This window comes from Cricetulus griseus, chromosome 2 (assembly GCF_003668045.3).
Source record: "Cricetulus griseus strain 17A/GY chromosome 2, alternate assembly CriGri-PICRH-1.0, whole genome shotgun sequence".
NCBI lineage: Eukaryota > Metazoa > Chordata > Mammalia > Rodentia > Cricetidae > Cricetulus > Cricetulus griseus.
This window is the reverse complement of record NC_048595.1, coordinates 4,198,426-4,211,928: the sequence shown is the minus strand read 5'-3', so window position 1 is coordinate 4,211,928 and position 13,503 is coordinate 4,198,426. Positions and strand designations below refer to the sequence as shown.

Sequence of the window (13,503 nt, the reverse complement as noted above, 5' to 3'; positions counted from 1 at the left end):
GGTCGCACAGGCAGCGGCTGTGTGAAGCCGGGCTCGGGCAACATGTACTACAAGTTTAGCGGCTTCACGCACAAGTTGGCTGGAGCTTGGGCCTTGGAATCCTATAGTCCGCAGGGGTTAAAGCCAGTGGCTTCCACAGAAGCACCGCCTATTGTATTTGCCACACCGACTAAACTGACCTCCAGTGTGACAGCATATGTCTATGCTGGGAAGAACAAAGTTCCAGAGCTACAGAAATTCTTCCAGAATTTCTTCCACCTAAAACGAGGCCTTCCCGACCAAATGCTTTACCGGACCCCCATGGCGCTGACTGTGGGAGGGACCATCTACTGCCTGAGTGCCCTCTACATGGCTTCCCAGACTCCAAATAAATGAATTAGCCCGTGGGAGACGGAGAAGGCAGAAAGAGAAAGAAAGAAGGAAGCCAGCAAAAGGAGCGTGCAACGGTGCTTTCCGCCAAGTCTGACAATCCAAGTTCGATCCCAGGGACCTCCATGGTGGAAGGACAGAATCAACCCCCACAAGTTTTCTTCTGAACCGCACGTGCACACCATAGCACACGGCCCCTGAATAAATAAATACAAGAATTGAAAAAAGAAACAACTCCAAAACCCATAGGATCTCTCTCTCTCTCTCTCTCTCTCTCTCTCTCTCTCTCTCTCTCTCTCTCTCTCTCGGGTTTTCAAGTCAAGTTTCTCTGTGCAGCAGTCCTGGCTGCCCTGGAACTCGCTTTGTACACCAAGCTGGCCTCGTGAGATCCACCTGCCTCAGCCTCCCAAGTGCTGGCTTTAAAGGCGTGGGCCACCACCGCCCAGCAAGGATCTATTTAAGTGAAAGGAAGGACAAGTGGTGTCGAGGTGGTTTCAGAACTGTTTTAGAACAGGGAGCTGAAGATTCTGATCCCCCAGGCTGGCGGGTGATGGGAGAGTGGACCATGCACTTGAAGGCCCGGGCCTGCCAAACCAAGAGACCAGAAACGATGATGTGAGGGATGGGGCCTGGTGGGCAGAGGCTCCTGTGCCTTTGTCCAGAGAGACGGTATCACCACGTGAACAAGGGCACTGGGAAGCGCCTGAGGGTGCAGGCAGGTAAGCACACCCTACAGGCCATGGCTGGAAACAGGTCATGGGAACTGGAGGAGGCAAGGAGGTCTGCTGACTGGAGAAAAGCTCCCAGGGTGGGGTGTGGGAGCGCAGCAACCTTGAAACAGCTTGCGCTCTTCGTCTTCTTCCCCCACGCACAGCAGAGGTCTGTAAGAACCCAGCCCCATTCAATCAGTGCCTAACTCCTACCAGTGTTTCAATCAGTGCCTAACTCCTACCAGCCTGGGAGGTGCTGGAAGCTGTTTGCAGAACGCCTATTTGTAGTTGGTCTCCGGGGCAGTCTCAGCGTCCATTTCTGTTTTCACCACACGGTGGCGCCACGCACGCTGGCCCGAGCTCCCAGGTGAGCTCAAACTTTGCTGAGAGCTCAGGTGAGTTTCCAACCACTTCCACCTAGCTGGTGAGGCCTCGTTCCACCATAGGACCTGCTGTTACTGGAATCTGTAACCTCTTTCTAGAGGTTTCCGAATTCCTTACTGCGACTTAGCGCTATGCCTTCTTGGTACTTCCAGAAGCTACATACAACAGCATATCCAGTCAGGCAGGAGCCCCCAAAGGCCAGTACGTGGTGGGTGGCAGGAGTATCCAAACTAAGATGGCTGGATTTGACTTCCACTCCCCTGTGCCTGCTTTGTGACAAAACTCCTGCAGGTCTTCAAGCCTGTAAGATTGCTGCCTTGACCCTGGACACCTCATATGGCTTTGTCATGCATTGTTCCTGTCAAATGCTTTTGAGTCATTCCCAACTCAGGCAGTGACACTTGACATAAATCCAGGTGTCAGGATGCATCCTTGCTGACCAACTAATTCACATTCCTTGAGGACACAGCTCGCACTCAGACCGGGAGCCAGGCCCTTTCAGCTGTGCCGGCCTGACTGCCTGCCTGTCTGCCTGCCTGCCTGTCTGTCTGTCCTATCTGGGCTCTTATACTCCACTGAGTCCTCCCCAGCAGTTTTAAAGAGCCTGTTAGTGGTGACACAAGTATAGAACCCTTCCACTCACCAGGCACGCGGCCAGGCTCTCCATTCAAATTGTTAATCCTTACAGGAGGGTTTTTTTTTTTTTTTTTTTTTGGTCTTTTTGTTGTTGTTGTTTGTTTCAGAGGCTGGCTTTGAACTTGCTATCCATCCCAAGCTGGCCTTGAACTCCCGAGTCTCATCTCCTCTTTATGATGTAGGATTACAGGCATGATCCACTCCAATTGGCTCAGAGAGGGATTCAAGTTTCCTTTGATAGCTGTGGAAACAGAGGCATGAAGAGTTCCTATTTATTCGTGTGTGTGTGTGTGTGTGTGTGTGTGTGTGTGTGTGTGTGTGCGTGCCTGTGTTAGTCTTAATGCTCGTGGAGTGTGTGTGGTGGTCAAAGGACAATTTGCAGGGATTGGTTCTCCCATTTCACCGTGTACACCCTGGGAATCCAGCTAGGTCATCAGGTTAGTGGCTGATGGCCCTACCCATTGATGGTAGCATTCACAGGCTTTGTTTTTTAAAGCCCCAGGAGAGACACAGATGGGAAGGGGCAAGTCTGACTGCCCAGCTGTGCTTCTCTCTCTGCATCTCAGGCTGGATCCCTTCTCCAGAGTTCCCCTCTGGCTCCCTGCCTCCAGGCATGAGCTTAGGAGCTCCCTCCTCTGAAGGTCTTCTCATGCCTCTGCTGGCTCACCATAGCCCTCACCTCCAAGCTGGGTGATCGTTAGCCCTCAGGCTTCTCTCCCAGACAAAGGCCAGCACATTTCTCAATACCCCAGGTAGGATCAGGGGTAGAGTGTGTCCCCAGGGTACTGTAGGCTGTCCTAGTGAGCCTGAGCCCCACTCTTTGAACACCCCAAGTTCTGCTTCTAAAGGACCTGTCTTCCAAATCGTTAGCAAACCCCCAGAAGGGGGGTTTGAAGGGAAGGGTGAATCACCTGGTTAAACTCCTTCACAGTGGGGGTGGGAGAGGTGGGGGGAGGCACTTAAAGTTTCGGGGACTGGCATAGCAAAGGGAATTTACTCTAGGGGTCAGCATCAGTCTCTCTCCAGGGATTTGGGCAGTGTAGGGTGGGCTTGGGGACACTGAACTGAATGAAGCCTCAGGGGAGGGGGCTCCACACTGTCCTTTTTATTTTTATTTTACATTTTTTTTTGAGATAGAGTTTTTCTCTGTGTAACTCTGGCTGTCTTGGGACTCATTCTGTAGACTGGGTTGGCCTCAAACTCACAGAGATCAACCTGCCTCTGCCTCCCAAGTGCTGGGATTAAAGGTGTGTGCCACCACTGCCTGTCATGAAGTCCTTTTTCAAAAAGAGGGTTTACATTTATCTATCTATCTATCAATCTATCTATCCATCTATTTTTAGTTTTTTTTTCAAGACAGGGTTTATCTGTATTGTTTTGGAGCCTGTCCTAGAACTCGCTAGGTAGACCAGGCTGGCCTGGAACACACAGAGATCTGCCTGCCTCCGCCTCCCAAGTGAGTCGTGCACCACCAACGCATGGCTTACTTTTATTTTCAACTCATCTATCTATCTATCTATCTATCTATCCATCCATCCATCCATCCATCCATCCATAATCTATCTATCTCTACGTGTGTGTGTCTATGTGCAGATTTATACATATGACTGCTATGTCTAAGAAGTCCAGAAGAGGGCATCAGATTCCCCCAGAACTGGAGTTACAGGTAGCAAGTTGTGAGCCATTTGTCTTGGGGGCTGGGAAGCAAACTCGGGTCCTCTGTAAGAGCAGCGCTTGCTCATAACCACTGAACCCTACAAGGTCCTAAAGCCCCCCCCCCTGTTTTCAAGACAGGGTTTCTCTGTTCTACTATTCTACTCTTGGCCGTTCTGGAGCTCACTCTGTATACCAGGCTGGCTTCGAACTCACAGAGATCCGCCTGGCCCTCCCTCTTTGAGCTCTCAAAGAATAATTAATGAATGTGGTGGCACACGCACTCGGAGGGCAGAGGCAGGCTGACCTTTGTCAGTTGGAAGCCAGCCTGGTGTACATAGTGAGGGGCTGGCCCATAGTCATACTAGACCGGACTGTGGGAGAGAACCGGGGAATCAGGCATCCCAAGACCTGCTGGGACAAGTCCTCTTCATTAGAACTGTTGGGATGGCGAAACTGAGGAAATGAAGGTCGAAAACAACGAGCTTGCACAAAGTAACTCCTTGGTGGTGGTCGTGGGTCCTTGTATGCCATAGAAGGACCTCCATAGAAATAGGAGGGCTGAGCGTTGCTGCCCAGGCCGCCCTGGGCCCCTTTCCTGGTGCACTGGCCTCCATCGTTTGCCTACTGTGGGAGCACTTCCAGGGATTTGGGGCTCGCTTCCAGGGAATGGGGCTCAAAGGCAGGAACGAGGGGTCCGTCCAGTACCTTGGACAGAGCCTACCCTGGCCCCGCCCCACGAGCGCCTCCTACGGACTCTGGTTGTGCGGCCCTGGCTTTCCGGGCCTGAGACTGGGGGCGGTTGCCCCGCCAGCCGACCCTGGGAGGGGAGCCCGCGGCAGATGGGCGGGGGACGCCTGCCAGTTTGCCGCAGCAACGGCCACGCGTCGTGGAGGCGTGTCGGGGCCCGCAGGGGCGGAGTGCAGCAGCCGGGGCACACGCCCAGGACCGCCACCTCCCGCGTGTCATGTGACCTCCGACGGTCCCACAGGTGGAGCCCGGGGCGCCTTGAATTGAAATGAACTCCGAGGACCCTGGGTTGCCTCTTCCTGGGGAGTGGGGCTCAGGCTTCCTTTCCACAACCTGGGGCCGGAGGACCAGGCGGTTTTCAAGTCAGTGGGGTGCCCTAGCTTCTAAACTGTTTAGAGCCAGGGGTTCAGCGACCTCAGTCCTGGTTCTGGCAGCCAGGCCGGAGAAAGATTGGACCTTGCTAGCACTGCTTCTCCACGTCCAGTCGGTGGAGCGAATCTCTCTTTTTAACCCTTGTTGGGTCTCCCTGAACTCCGGGGCTCCGTAGCTCTGCAGCCGCTAAGAGGGAGTCAAGGCCGGGCCCCACCCATCCTTCTTGCCCTGGGAGTCGGCGCCCGCACGTCGCGGGACCCCACCACAGATGGGACTTTGAGGCCAGAGTGACATCTCTGGGGAACAGCTCTGACTCTTCCTCTCAGCCCCACCCTGCGCAGAGACAAAGGCGGAGAGGTGGGAGTGGCGCTGGCCAGACTCCGTGGGGCGGGGTGGGACGGAGCCGGGCGCAGCCTCCTTAAAGGCCTGGAGCTGGCTGGGCGCGCACTTCTTTGGCGCGAGTTTAGGCTCGGCTTTGAACTTGGTTCCCCGTTTCGTTCTTTGCTCTGACTTGCAGCAAGATCCTCCACCCCGAGGTACCGGACCGTGCGCGCTCTTCGCTTTCCCTGGGAGCATGAGACTGCCTAGAAGAGTAGGAGACGCGGCGGAGCTGCGCAAGGTAGGAACGGGAGACAGGGACTCGCGGCAGCGTGGGGTGGGCGATCGTGACCCTCCTAACCGTAGCTTCTGCGCCCATCTGCTTTCCCGCACCTCCCCGCAGACCCTGAAGCCACTGCTGGAGAAGCGCCGGCGCGCAAGGATCAACGAGAGCCTGAGCCAGCTAAAGGGGCTGGTATTGCCCTTGCTGGGCGCGGAGGTGAGTGTCTGAGGTGGACAGTCCTGGGGCACCCAGTGGTCCCGGGGCTCCGTGGTGATCCGAAGGCCTCCTGGTGGGATCTGAGCCATGGAGTGGTAGAGACCACCGCGCGACTGGCGAGCATCTGGGTGCAAGAGCGAGGTGCCCAATGGCCCGGCTTGTTATGGGGTGTCTCTCTTGTCTGGCCTGACACAGACTTCCCGCTACTCGAAGCTGGAGAAGGCGGACATCCTGGAAATGACCGTGCGCTTCCTGCAGGAGCAGCCTGTGTCCCCCTACCCTACTGCAGCGCCGGGTGAGTGACCATGCTCCCCGCTCCTCACGTGCCCCGCAGTTTGCACAGTGTTCAGGACCTGAGCCTCACGTTGCATTCTGTCCACAGAGCCCTTGGATAGTTACCTCGAGGGTTACAGAGCCTGTCTGGCGCGCTTGGCGCGCATGCTGCCGGCCTGCAGCGTCCTGGAGCCGGCCGTGAGCGCGCGCCTGCTGGAGCACCTGCGGCAGAGGACTGTCAGTGGTGTCCCACCTTCACAGACACCTACACCCGCCCCTGCTCCAGCTCCCTCTCCGCAGGTGCCTCCTCCAGGCAGCCCTGGCCTCTGGCGGCCCTGGTAGGCTCCTGGATGTTCCAGACCAGGGACCTGGATGGGCTAGCTGACTAAGGAAGTTCTCAGTGGTGACTGCATCTCCCTCACTTTGAGAAGAACAGTCTAGCACCCACACCCTCGCAAGAATTCGATGCCCATGACCTATCTGGATGATGACCTCAGGGGCTGGAGGGAAAAGAGAGTTTCCGGGCAGGGTGAGGAAGAAGCCAAGGCTTGGACTGGTAGACATACTTCTGGCACTGGGCCAGTCAAAGCTGCCACACCTGCCTTCATGTGGGCAGCAGACAAACCTCTGATCTTGGAGCTCACCTGCTCTGATGGGTCACGGCATTCCCAGCCACACCTGGGTATACTTCCAGCTCAGCTTATGGAAGAACCACTCTTCCATAAACAGAGAAATGACTTGGGGGACTTTGATCACTCCTCCAGAGGCTCCGTAGAGCACTGAGCAGGCAAAGGAGCACCTAGGTCTTGGCAGCCATCTCCTCCACTCCTAGGCTTCCCCGCCAGTGATCTCTACTGCAGATGGTGGGGGCTTCCTAATTTAAGCCTCCAAACATTCTTTCTCCACTCACCAGGCCCAGTGGTCTTCAGGTGTCAGGAAAAGGTGGGGCAAGTGAGTGGCTTCCCTGGTGACTTTGGAGGAACTGAACCCAGAACAGACTGCAGAGCTCAAGCCTGGGAATGGCAGGGACTCAGGAGGCAGCAGCAGGTGAAGTAGCATGAACCACCCTGCCTGCTTTCTTTGCTAAGCCACCAACCCAGGCAGGTGGCTGCGAGAAGCAACTTGTTGAGAAGTTATTTCTCCCAAAAGGAAACCTGGAAGCTCTATGATGACTCAGGGAAAGGGCCTTCAGATCCCAGGAGTAAGTGCAGCAGAGAAAGTAGAATTTATGAACCGTGGTGACCCCGAGTCCATGGGAGTTTGCTGAGCATTGCAGTATGGGGTTGCTTCTCCCTCTGCCTGTGCTGGGGACCAGGACACTAAAGCCAAGGAGACAGAATGGCCAGGGAAGGGACAGTCACTGATCTGCTCTGCCATCCATCTATGGTGAATCTGGATGCTGATTTGGGTGGCAGGAGGTGAAGAAGAAAGAGACATTCTTAAAGAAAATCAATGTGAAGACAGCAGGGGGCTCCCAGCAAGGCCATGTGAGTCGGGGAGGGGCCTAGACTGTGAGTCGGGGAGGCGGGGCTGGACAGTTCATCTGTGTCTCACGAGGCACTCACACACAATGGTACTCTATAAACAGGATGGACTGAAGGGTTTGATGTGACTGGCTCACACGGTGATGAACCTTCCACAGCCTGGCTTTTGCTTTGACCACCACTCCAAGTTCCCATCACAGTGGTTCTCACTCTTCCCAATTGCTGTGACCTTTAACACAGTTCCTCATGCTGTGGTGACCCCAACCATAAATTATTTTCATTGCTGCTCCATAACTGTAATTTTCTACTGTTATGAATTGTACTGTAAATATGTGTTTTCTGATGGTCTGAGGTGACCCCTGTGGAAGGGTCATTCAACCCCCAAAAAGGTTGTGACCCACAGGTTGAGAACCACTCTTCTAGGGTCACCCAGACACTTGTACCACCCGGGCACACGTGCACCTTGTTTCTTGTTCTTAGAGAACAAGTAGAGGCAGAGGAATGACGGCCCTGGATCAAGCTCCAATCGTTTCTGGGTTTCCTCTTGTATCTAAATGGACAGCCTTCTGTCTCCACATATAAGAACTCTCAATACTGGTTTACACATATGTTTCTGGCCATCTTTCCCTGTGGTGTGAGAACCTGTCTCAAAAATCCAAAAAAGGGCTGGAGAGATGGCTCAGAGGTTAAGAGCACTGGCTGTTCTTCCCAGGGTCCTGAGTTCAATTCCCAGCAACCACACACATGGTGGCTCACAGCCATCTGTAACAAGATCTGGTGCCCTCTTCTGGTGTGCAGATATACATGGAGGCAGAATGTTGTATACATAATAAATAAATAAAATCTTTAAAAAAATCCTTAAACCTTAGAAAACAAGGACAGCAGCAGGAAACAAAATTCCTTAAAAAAAAAAAAACCTCAAAACAAGCAAGCACGGTGTTATATTCCTATAATCCAACATTGGGAGGAAATAAGAGTATTGAGTTCAAGGCTAGCCAGGGCTATCATAGCATGACCCTCCTTCAAAAAACAAAGCTCTCAGCACTGGTATTTTACGTTATCGATATTCACAGTTATCCACCTGCCTCTGCTTCCCGAGTGCTGGGATTAAATCGTGTGCCACCACACCTGCTCCTCCACAGAGGTTTACATTCCATGGGAATTGGACCTGAGGCCTGGTTTTAGCCATCCCCTCCACTTCTGCTTCTGAGTGTCTATCTTGGTTTCTAGTTCCATGACGTGTATTGACCTGGCCTCAAGTTATTAGGTAAGCAGCTATGAAGGGGTGTGTGTGTGGATAATCGGGTGATTCATAGGGTCAGATGCTCTGCAGAACGGGGCCCTGGCATGCCCAGGTGGGTGAGGCTCTCTGCCTGAGGCAAGAAGCCAGTTTCTCAGTGGAATGTGTGGAAGACCTGGAAGCTCTAGGCTGGTGTTCCCAGCTGGGCTGGTGAAACAGGGATACCTGCAACTCCTTCAGAAGCCGCTGTGAGCACCTCTTCCTGGCAGCTCCTTTACTGGACCCAGAGACCTGTCTGATGATCCAAGGTGAGCAGGGCAGTGGCTCATTCAGTGTTTAATAGAGGCTGCTCCAGAGAAGCACTTGAGTGTGAGTGTGAGCACACATGAAGGTCACTCCTCAGGTGCCTTTACCTTTTGTTTTAGATAAGGTCTCTTATTGGAACTTTTCCAAATAGGCTGGAGGAACAAGCTGTCAGGGAGCCACCTCTCTCTCCCATCTAGCTGTGATTATAAGTACCAGCTATGGATTCCAGCCAAGCAGACATTTTATGACCCCAGAAAAGTCCATAACTGATCAAGAACTTTCCAGGCGGCTGTTCTGAGGTGGCTGCATGTTAAATCTAACTGGACATTGAGCAAACTGGGGAAAAGGTCCCTGTTGTCTCTCATAACTCCAGTGGCCAATTTGACTATGACTCAAGGATGCCAGGGTGCTGAGCTGCCTGGGAGCCCACTGTTGTTGAGACACACACTTCTGAGGAGACCCAGGCCTTGGACAGGACCCCACCTGCCCCTCTGGCACCAGGTAGTGAGAAGAGGTGGTGTCTGCCTTCCGTAAGCCTGAGGGTGAAGGGCTGTTTGCTGCGGATGATGCTTCTCCTGTGTCCCCCTGTGAATTGATGCCGTGGCAGGGAGATCCCATTGACCTGCTTGGGACTAGCAGAACGAACAAAACTTGCAGGAAACATCTTGAAGAATCTGCAGCCCTGTAGAATCCCGCTAAGCCCTCTCTGTGCTGTGGGGTCTCCCCTGTGGAGGGCTGGCAGGGTTGAGGGGGATCTGTGTGTGTGTGTGTGTGTGTGTGTGTGTGTGTGTGTACCTGCTCAAACCCGAGTGTGGGCATCTGCACCAGTCTCTGGCCATGGCAGAGCTGGAAGGGCAATGGACTTGCAACGGAGGCTATTGAGGCAACCCTGAAGAGCCAAGTTTGACCACCTATCCTCAAGCCAAATAAAGGACAACCAGCTCATTACGGGTATTTCACAAGACTGGTGACAGAGAGAACCAACTCCACAAAGTTGTCCTCTGACCTCCACATGCAGGCCATGGCTGCCTGCACCCTCCACATAATAATAACCACCACCACCACAATAGTAATATTAAAAGAGACAACAGCCGGGCTTTGGTGGCGCACACCTTTAATCCCAGCACTCAGGAGGCAGAGACAGGTGGATCTCTGTGAGTTCAAGGCCAGCCTGGTCTACAGAGCGAGTTCCAGGACAGCCAGAGCTACACAGAGAGGAGAAAGAAAGAAGCAGTGTGGACAGACACACGGGGAGAAGCGAAGCGATCCAGTGACCTCCGGTAGTCCATGTTCTCGGTCTTAACAGGAGGGGAGGGTTTAAACTGAAGACCGGTGTGTGAGCTAAGCAGCCCTGGTCAAGATGTGGATCCACTCCCTTTCTCTTAGGCAAGGTGGTCTGGGGTTGTCAGAACTGTGTGGAATTGTCTGGCTGGCACCAGGCGTCAGCCTTTTCTGTCTTCCAGGCTCCACAAGAGATGCCTGGGGAAATTCTAATTCACTGAGGTTTGTTGTTCAGAAGCTGGAGAGCCAAAGAGAAAGGCATGGGTGTCTGTTGAGTATTTCCGCCCTGGGGGTTAAGGTCTCGGGCAGGATGGTTGGGGTGGCCTTATTCTCCTCACAGGGCTCTGGAAGCTTTGCCTAAGCTCACACACAAACATCTAGGCCATCCTGACTCAAGTTATTTTTAACCTTTTGCATATTTTCTTTTCAGAGCATGTCAGACGGCCTGAATTGCTGCAGAGGACAGCTAAGCCGGCCGGTGGCCTTGTTTCCCCAAGCCTTAACTCCTCTGTGGGCTGCCCACACGTGTGGCACTCTCGGCCTGCACATCTCCGGGCTGTGCCCGCCTCTCTGAGAGCTGCCCGGGCATGCGCATGCGTACGATAGCCGGGAGAAGGCAGCCACCCACCGAGCCTTCCCAGAGAGTACCTAGTTTCACTTGAGTTTTTTTCAGAGGCTCGGGGCAAAGCCTCGAGCACTTAAAGCAGCTCCAATAACGCATGAATAATGATTTTGGGAGCGTGAGAAAGGCTCTGGGGGACACACCCTACGCACAGGGTGGCTTGTTAGGGGACATCCACTAGGGGGCAGCAAGGGGCAGAGGCCTGTGGGTTGTCACAGGACCTGGCTGCAGGAATCTGGTGTTTTCTGGCATAGGGGTAAGGACAGTGGACCGAGAAGACTTCAAACGGAGTATGTGGCTGCTGGTGCTTATGCTGTAGAAGGTTTGCCCAGAACCCTATCTTCTTGGGGTCTTTTTTTTTTTTACCCCCTCCCTTTTTTTTTGATAAGACAAGGTTTCTCTGTGTAGCTTTGTAGACCAGGCTGGCCTCGAACTCAGAGATTCACCTGTCTCTTCCTTCCAAGTGCTGGGATTAAAGGTGTGCGCCACCACCACTCGGCTCTTCTTGGGGGGTCTTAAGATAGTTTTTACATTAAGTGTGTGTGTGTGTGTGTGTGTGTGTGTGTGTGTGTGTGTGTGTATGCGCTTGCCCTAAGAGTCCCGGGAATGCTGGAAGGGTTATAAGCTGCCCAACATGGATGCTGGGAACTGTTTAAGATTTTATTTATTTATTATGTATACAACATTCTGCTTCCATGTATATCTGCACACCAGAAGAGGGCACCAGGTCTCATAACGGATGTTTGTGAGCCACCATGTGGTTGCTGGGAATTGAACTCAGGACCTTTGGAAGAGCAGCCAGTGCTCTTAACCTCTGAGCCATCTCTCCAGCCCTACTCCTTGTATTTTGAATGGGTATTTTATCCATGCGTGATTAGGTGGCATCCCTCACTGATTATCTAGAAAACACGAGCGTGTAAAACCTGATGTTGCACCACGCTCTCCCATGTTACTGTCCCTTTATACAAAGTCACCACAGGACAGGAGGCTGCTGCAACTGCTGTGCACTTGTGAGGGAATGAGAAAGGAAAGTGCAAGTTTAATATCGTGGTCAAACCATTTCTCATGGTCTGTGAAACAGTCTGGGTACTTCTAGGATCCACAGAGAAACTCGGAACTGCTTAAATGTGGACAACACAAAACCATAAAAAATACAGAATCCAGTAGCTGAGAGACTGATCAGCAGCTAAGAGCACTTGTTGCCTTTCCAGAGGACCCCAGCTTGCTTTCCAGCACTCCCGTTAGGGGCTTACAACAGCCTGTAACTCCCAATCCGTGAGATCTGATGCCCTATTGCGGCCTTCGTGGGTACACACACACACACACACACACACACACACACACACACACACACACACACGAACATAGTCATAAAAGTAACTTAAAGTAAGTAGTTAGCAGGTGGTGTATACCTTTAAACCCAGAACTTGAGAGGCAGGTGGATCTCTGTGAGTTCGAGGCCAGCCTGGTCTACAGAGCAAGTTCCAGGACAGGCTCCAAAGCTATACAGAGAAACTGCCTCGAAAAAAAAAAAAAAAAGAAAGAAAGAAAAATAGATTTCATTTTATTTGTGTGTGTGCACATGTGTGCATGAGTGTGTGTGTGTGCATGAATTGTGTATGAGTGTGAAAGTGTGAATATGAGTGTGTACATGTGCATGAGTGTGTGCTCTAGTACAGATGCCAGGAGAGGCCAGAAGAGTTAGATAGCTAGCAGCTGCAGTGACAGGCATTTGAGAGCTGCCAGATCTGGGCTCTGAGATCTAGACTCTGGTCCTCATGAGTATCATGTGCACTTAACCTCTGAGTCATCTCTCTCTCTCCTCTTCATTCCTTCACTTATCTCTACTGAGACTTCACTCTGTACCAAGAGGTTCTTTGTCCCAGCTGGTCCTGCCACCCTTCAGCCCCAAATGAACACACAGATACTTTATTAGTTATAAAACTGTTGGCCACTGACTAGGGCTCCTTATTGACTAGCTCTGTCTTAATTATTAACCCATTTCTATTAATCTAAGTATTTCTACATGGTCTCATCTTATTGGAGAAAGAGTCCAGACCTGTTACTCCTTTGGTGGCCTACATGGCTACTGAGTTCCAGGACGGCTACACAGGGAAACCCTGACTCAACTCCCCCCCCCCCGCCCCCCGAAAAGCCCCCCAAAACCCCAACAACAAATAATACATTGTTATTTATTCGAGACAGGACCTCACTGTGTAGCTCAGGCTGGTCTGGAACTCACAGAGATTCCCCTTGCCTCTGCCTCTTGAGTGTTGGGATTAAAGGCATGTGCCACACCACCCAGCAGTGATTTTATTTTATTTAAGATTTATTGTATGTGTGAGTGGTCTGTCTGCCTGTGTGCCTTTATTCCAGAAGAGGGCACCAGATCTCTTTACAGATGGTTGTGAGCCAACATGTGTTTGCTGGGAATTGAACTCAGGACCTCTGGAAGAGCAGCCAGTGCCCTTAACCTCTGAGATATCTCTCCAGCCCTGTGATTTTAGTTTTTGCGCGCGCGTGCGTGCGTGTGTGTGTGTGTGTGTGTGTGTGTGTGTGTATGTGAGTGTATGTGAGCACAGATGCCCCCAAGAGTCAGAAGAGGT

The 13,503-nt window shown here is 52.5% G+C and overlaps 2 protein-coding genes across 2 annotated transcripts; both read left to right on the top strand.

Moving 5' to 3' along the window:
• Positions 1-42: 42 nt before the first annotated feature.
• LOC100756118 (cytochrome c oxidase subunit 7A-related protein, mitochondrial) lies at positions 43-375 on the top strand. Its single transcript, XM_027398364.2, has one exon. It carries the CDS (start codon positions 43-45, stop codon positions 373-375), a length of 333 nt encoding a protein of 110 aa, XP_027254165.1.
• Positions 376-5,448: 5,073 nt separating this feature from the next.
• On the top strand, positions 5,449-6,306 carry Hes2 (hes family bHLH transcription factor 2). The gene is made up of 4 exons (XM_027398139.2): positions 5,449-5,493; positions 5,596-5,691; positions 5,887-5,986; positions 6,074-6,306. The coding sequence occupies exons 1-4, from the start codon at positions 5,449-5,451 to the stop codon at positions 6,304-6,306; spliced, it is 474 nt and encodes a 157-aa protein (XP_027253940.1).
• Positions 6,307-13,503: the final 7,197 nt, after the last annotated feature.

Coding starts and splice junctions, on each gene's coding strand:
- LOC100756118 (XM_027398364.2), top strand. CDS start 43: ATGTACTACAAGTTTAGCGGCTTCACGCACAAGTTGGCTGGAGCTTGG.
- Hes2 (XM_027398139.2), top strand. CDS start 5,449: ATGAGACTGCCTAGAAGAGTAGGAGACGCGGCGGAGCTGCGCAAG. Junction 5,494..5,595: donor ACGCGGCGGAGCTGCGCAAG/GTAGGAACGGGA, acceptor ACCTCCCCGCAG/ACCCTGAAGCCACTGCTGGA. Junction 5,987..6,073: donor CTACCCTACTGCAGCGCCGG/GTGAGTGACCAT, acceptor TTCTGTCCACAG/AGCCCTTGGATAGTTACCTC.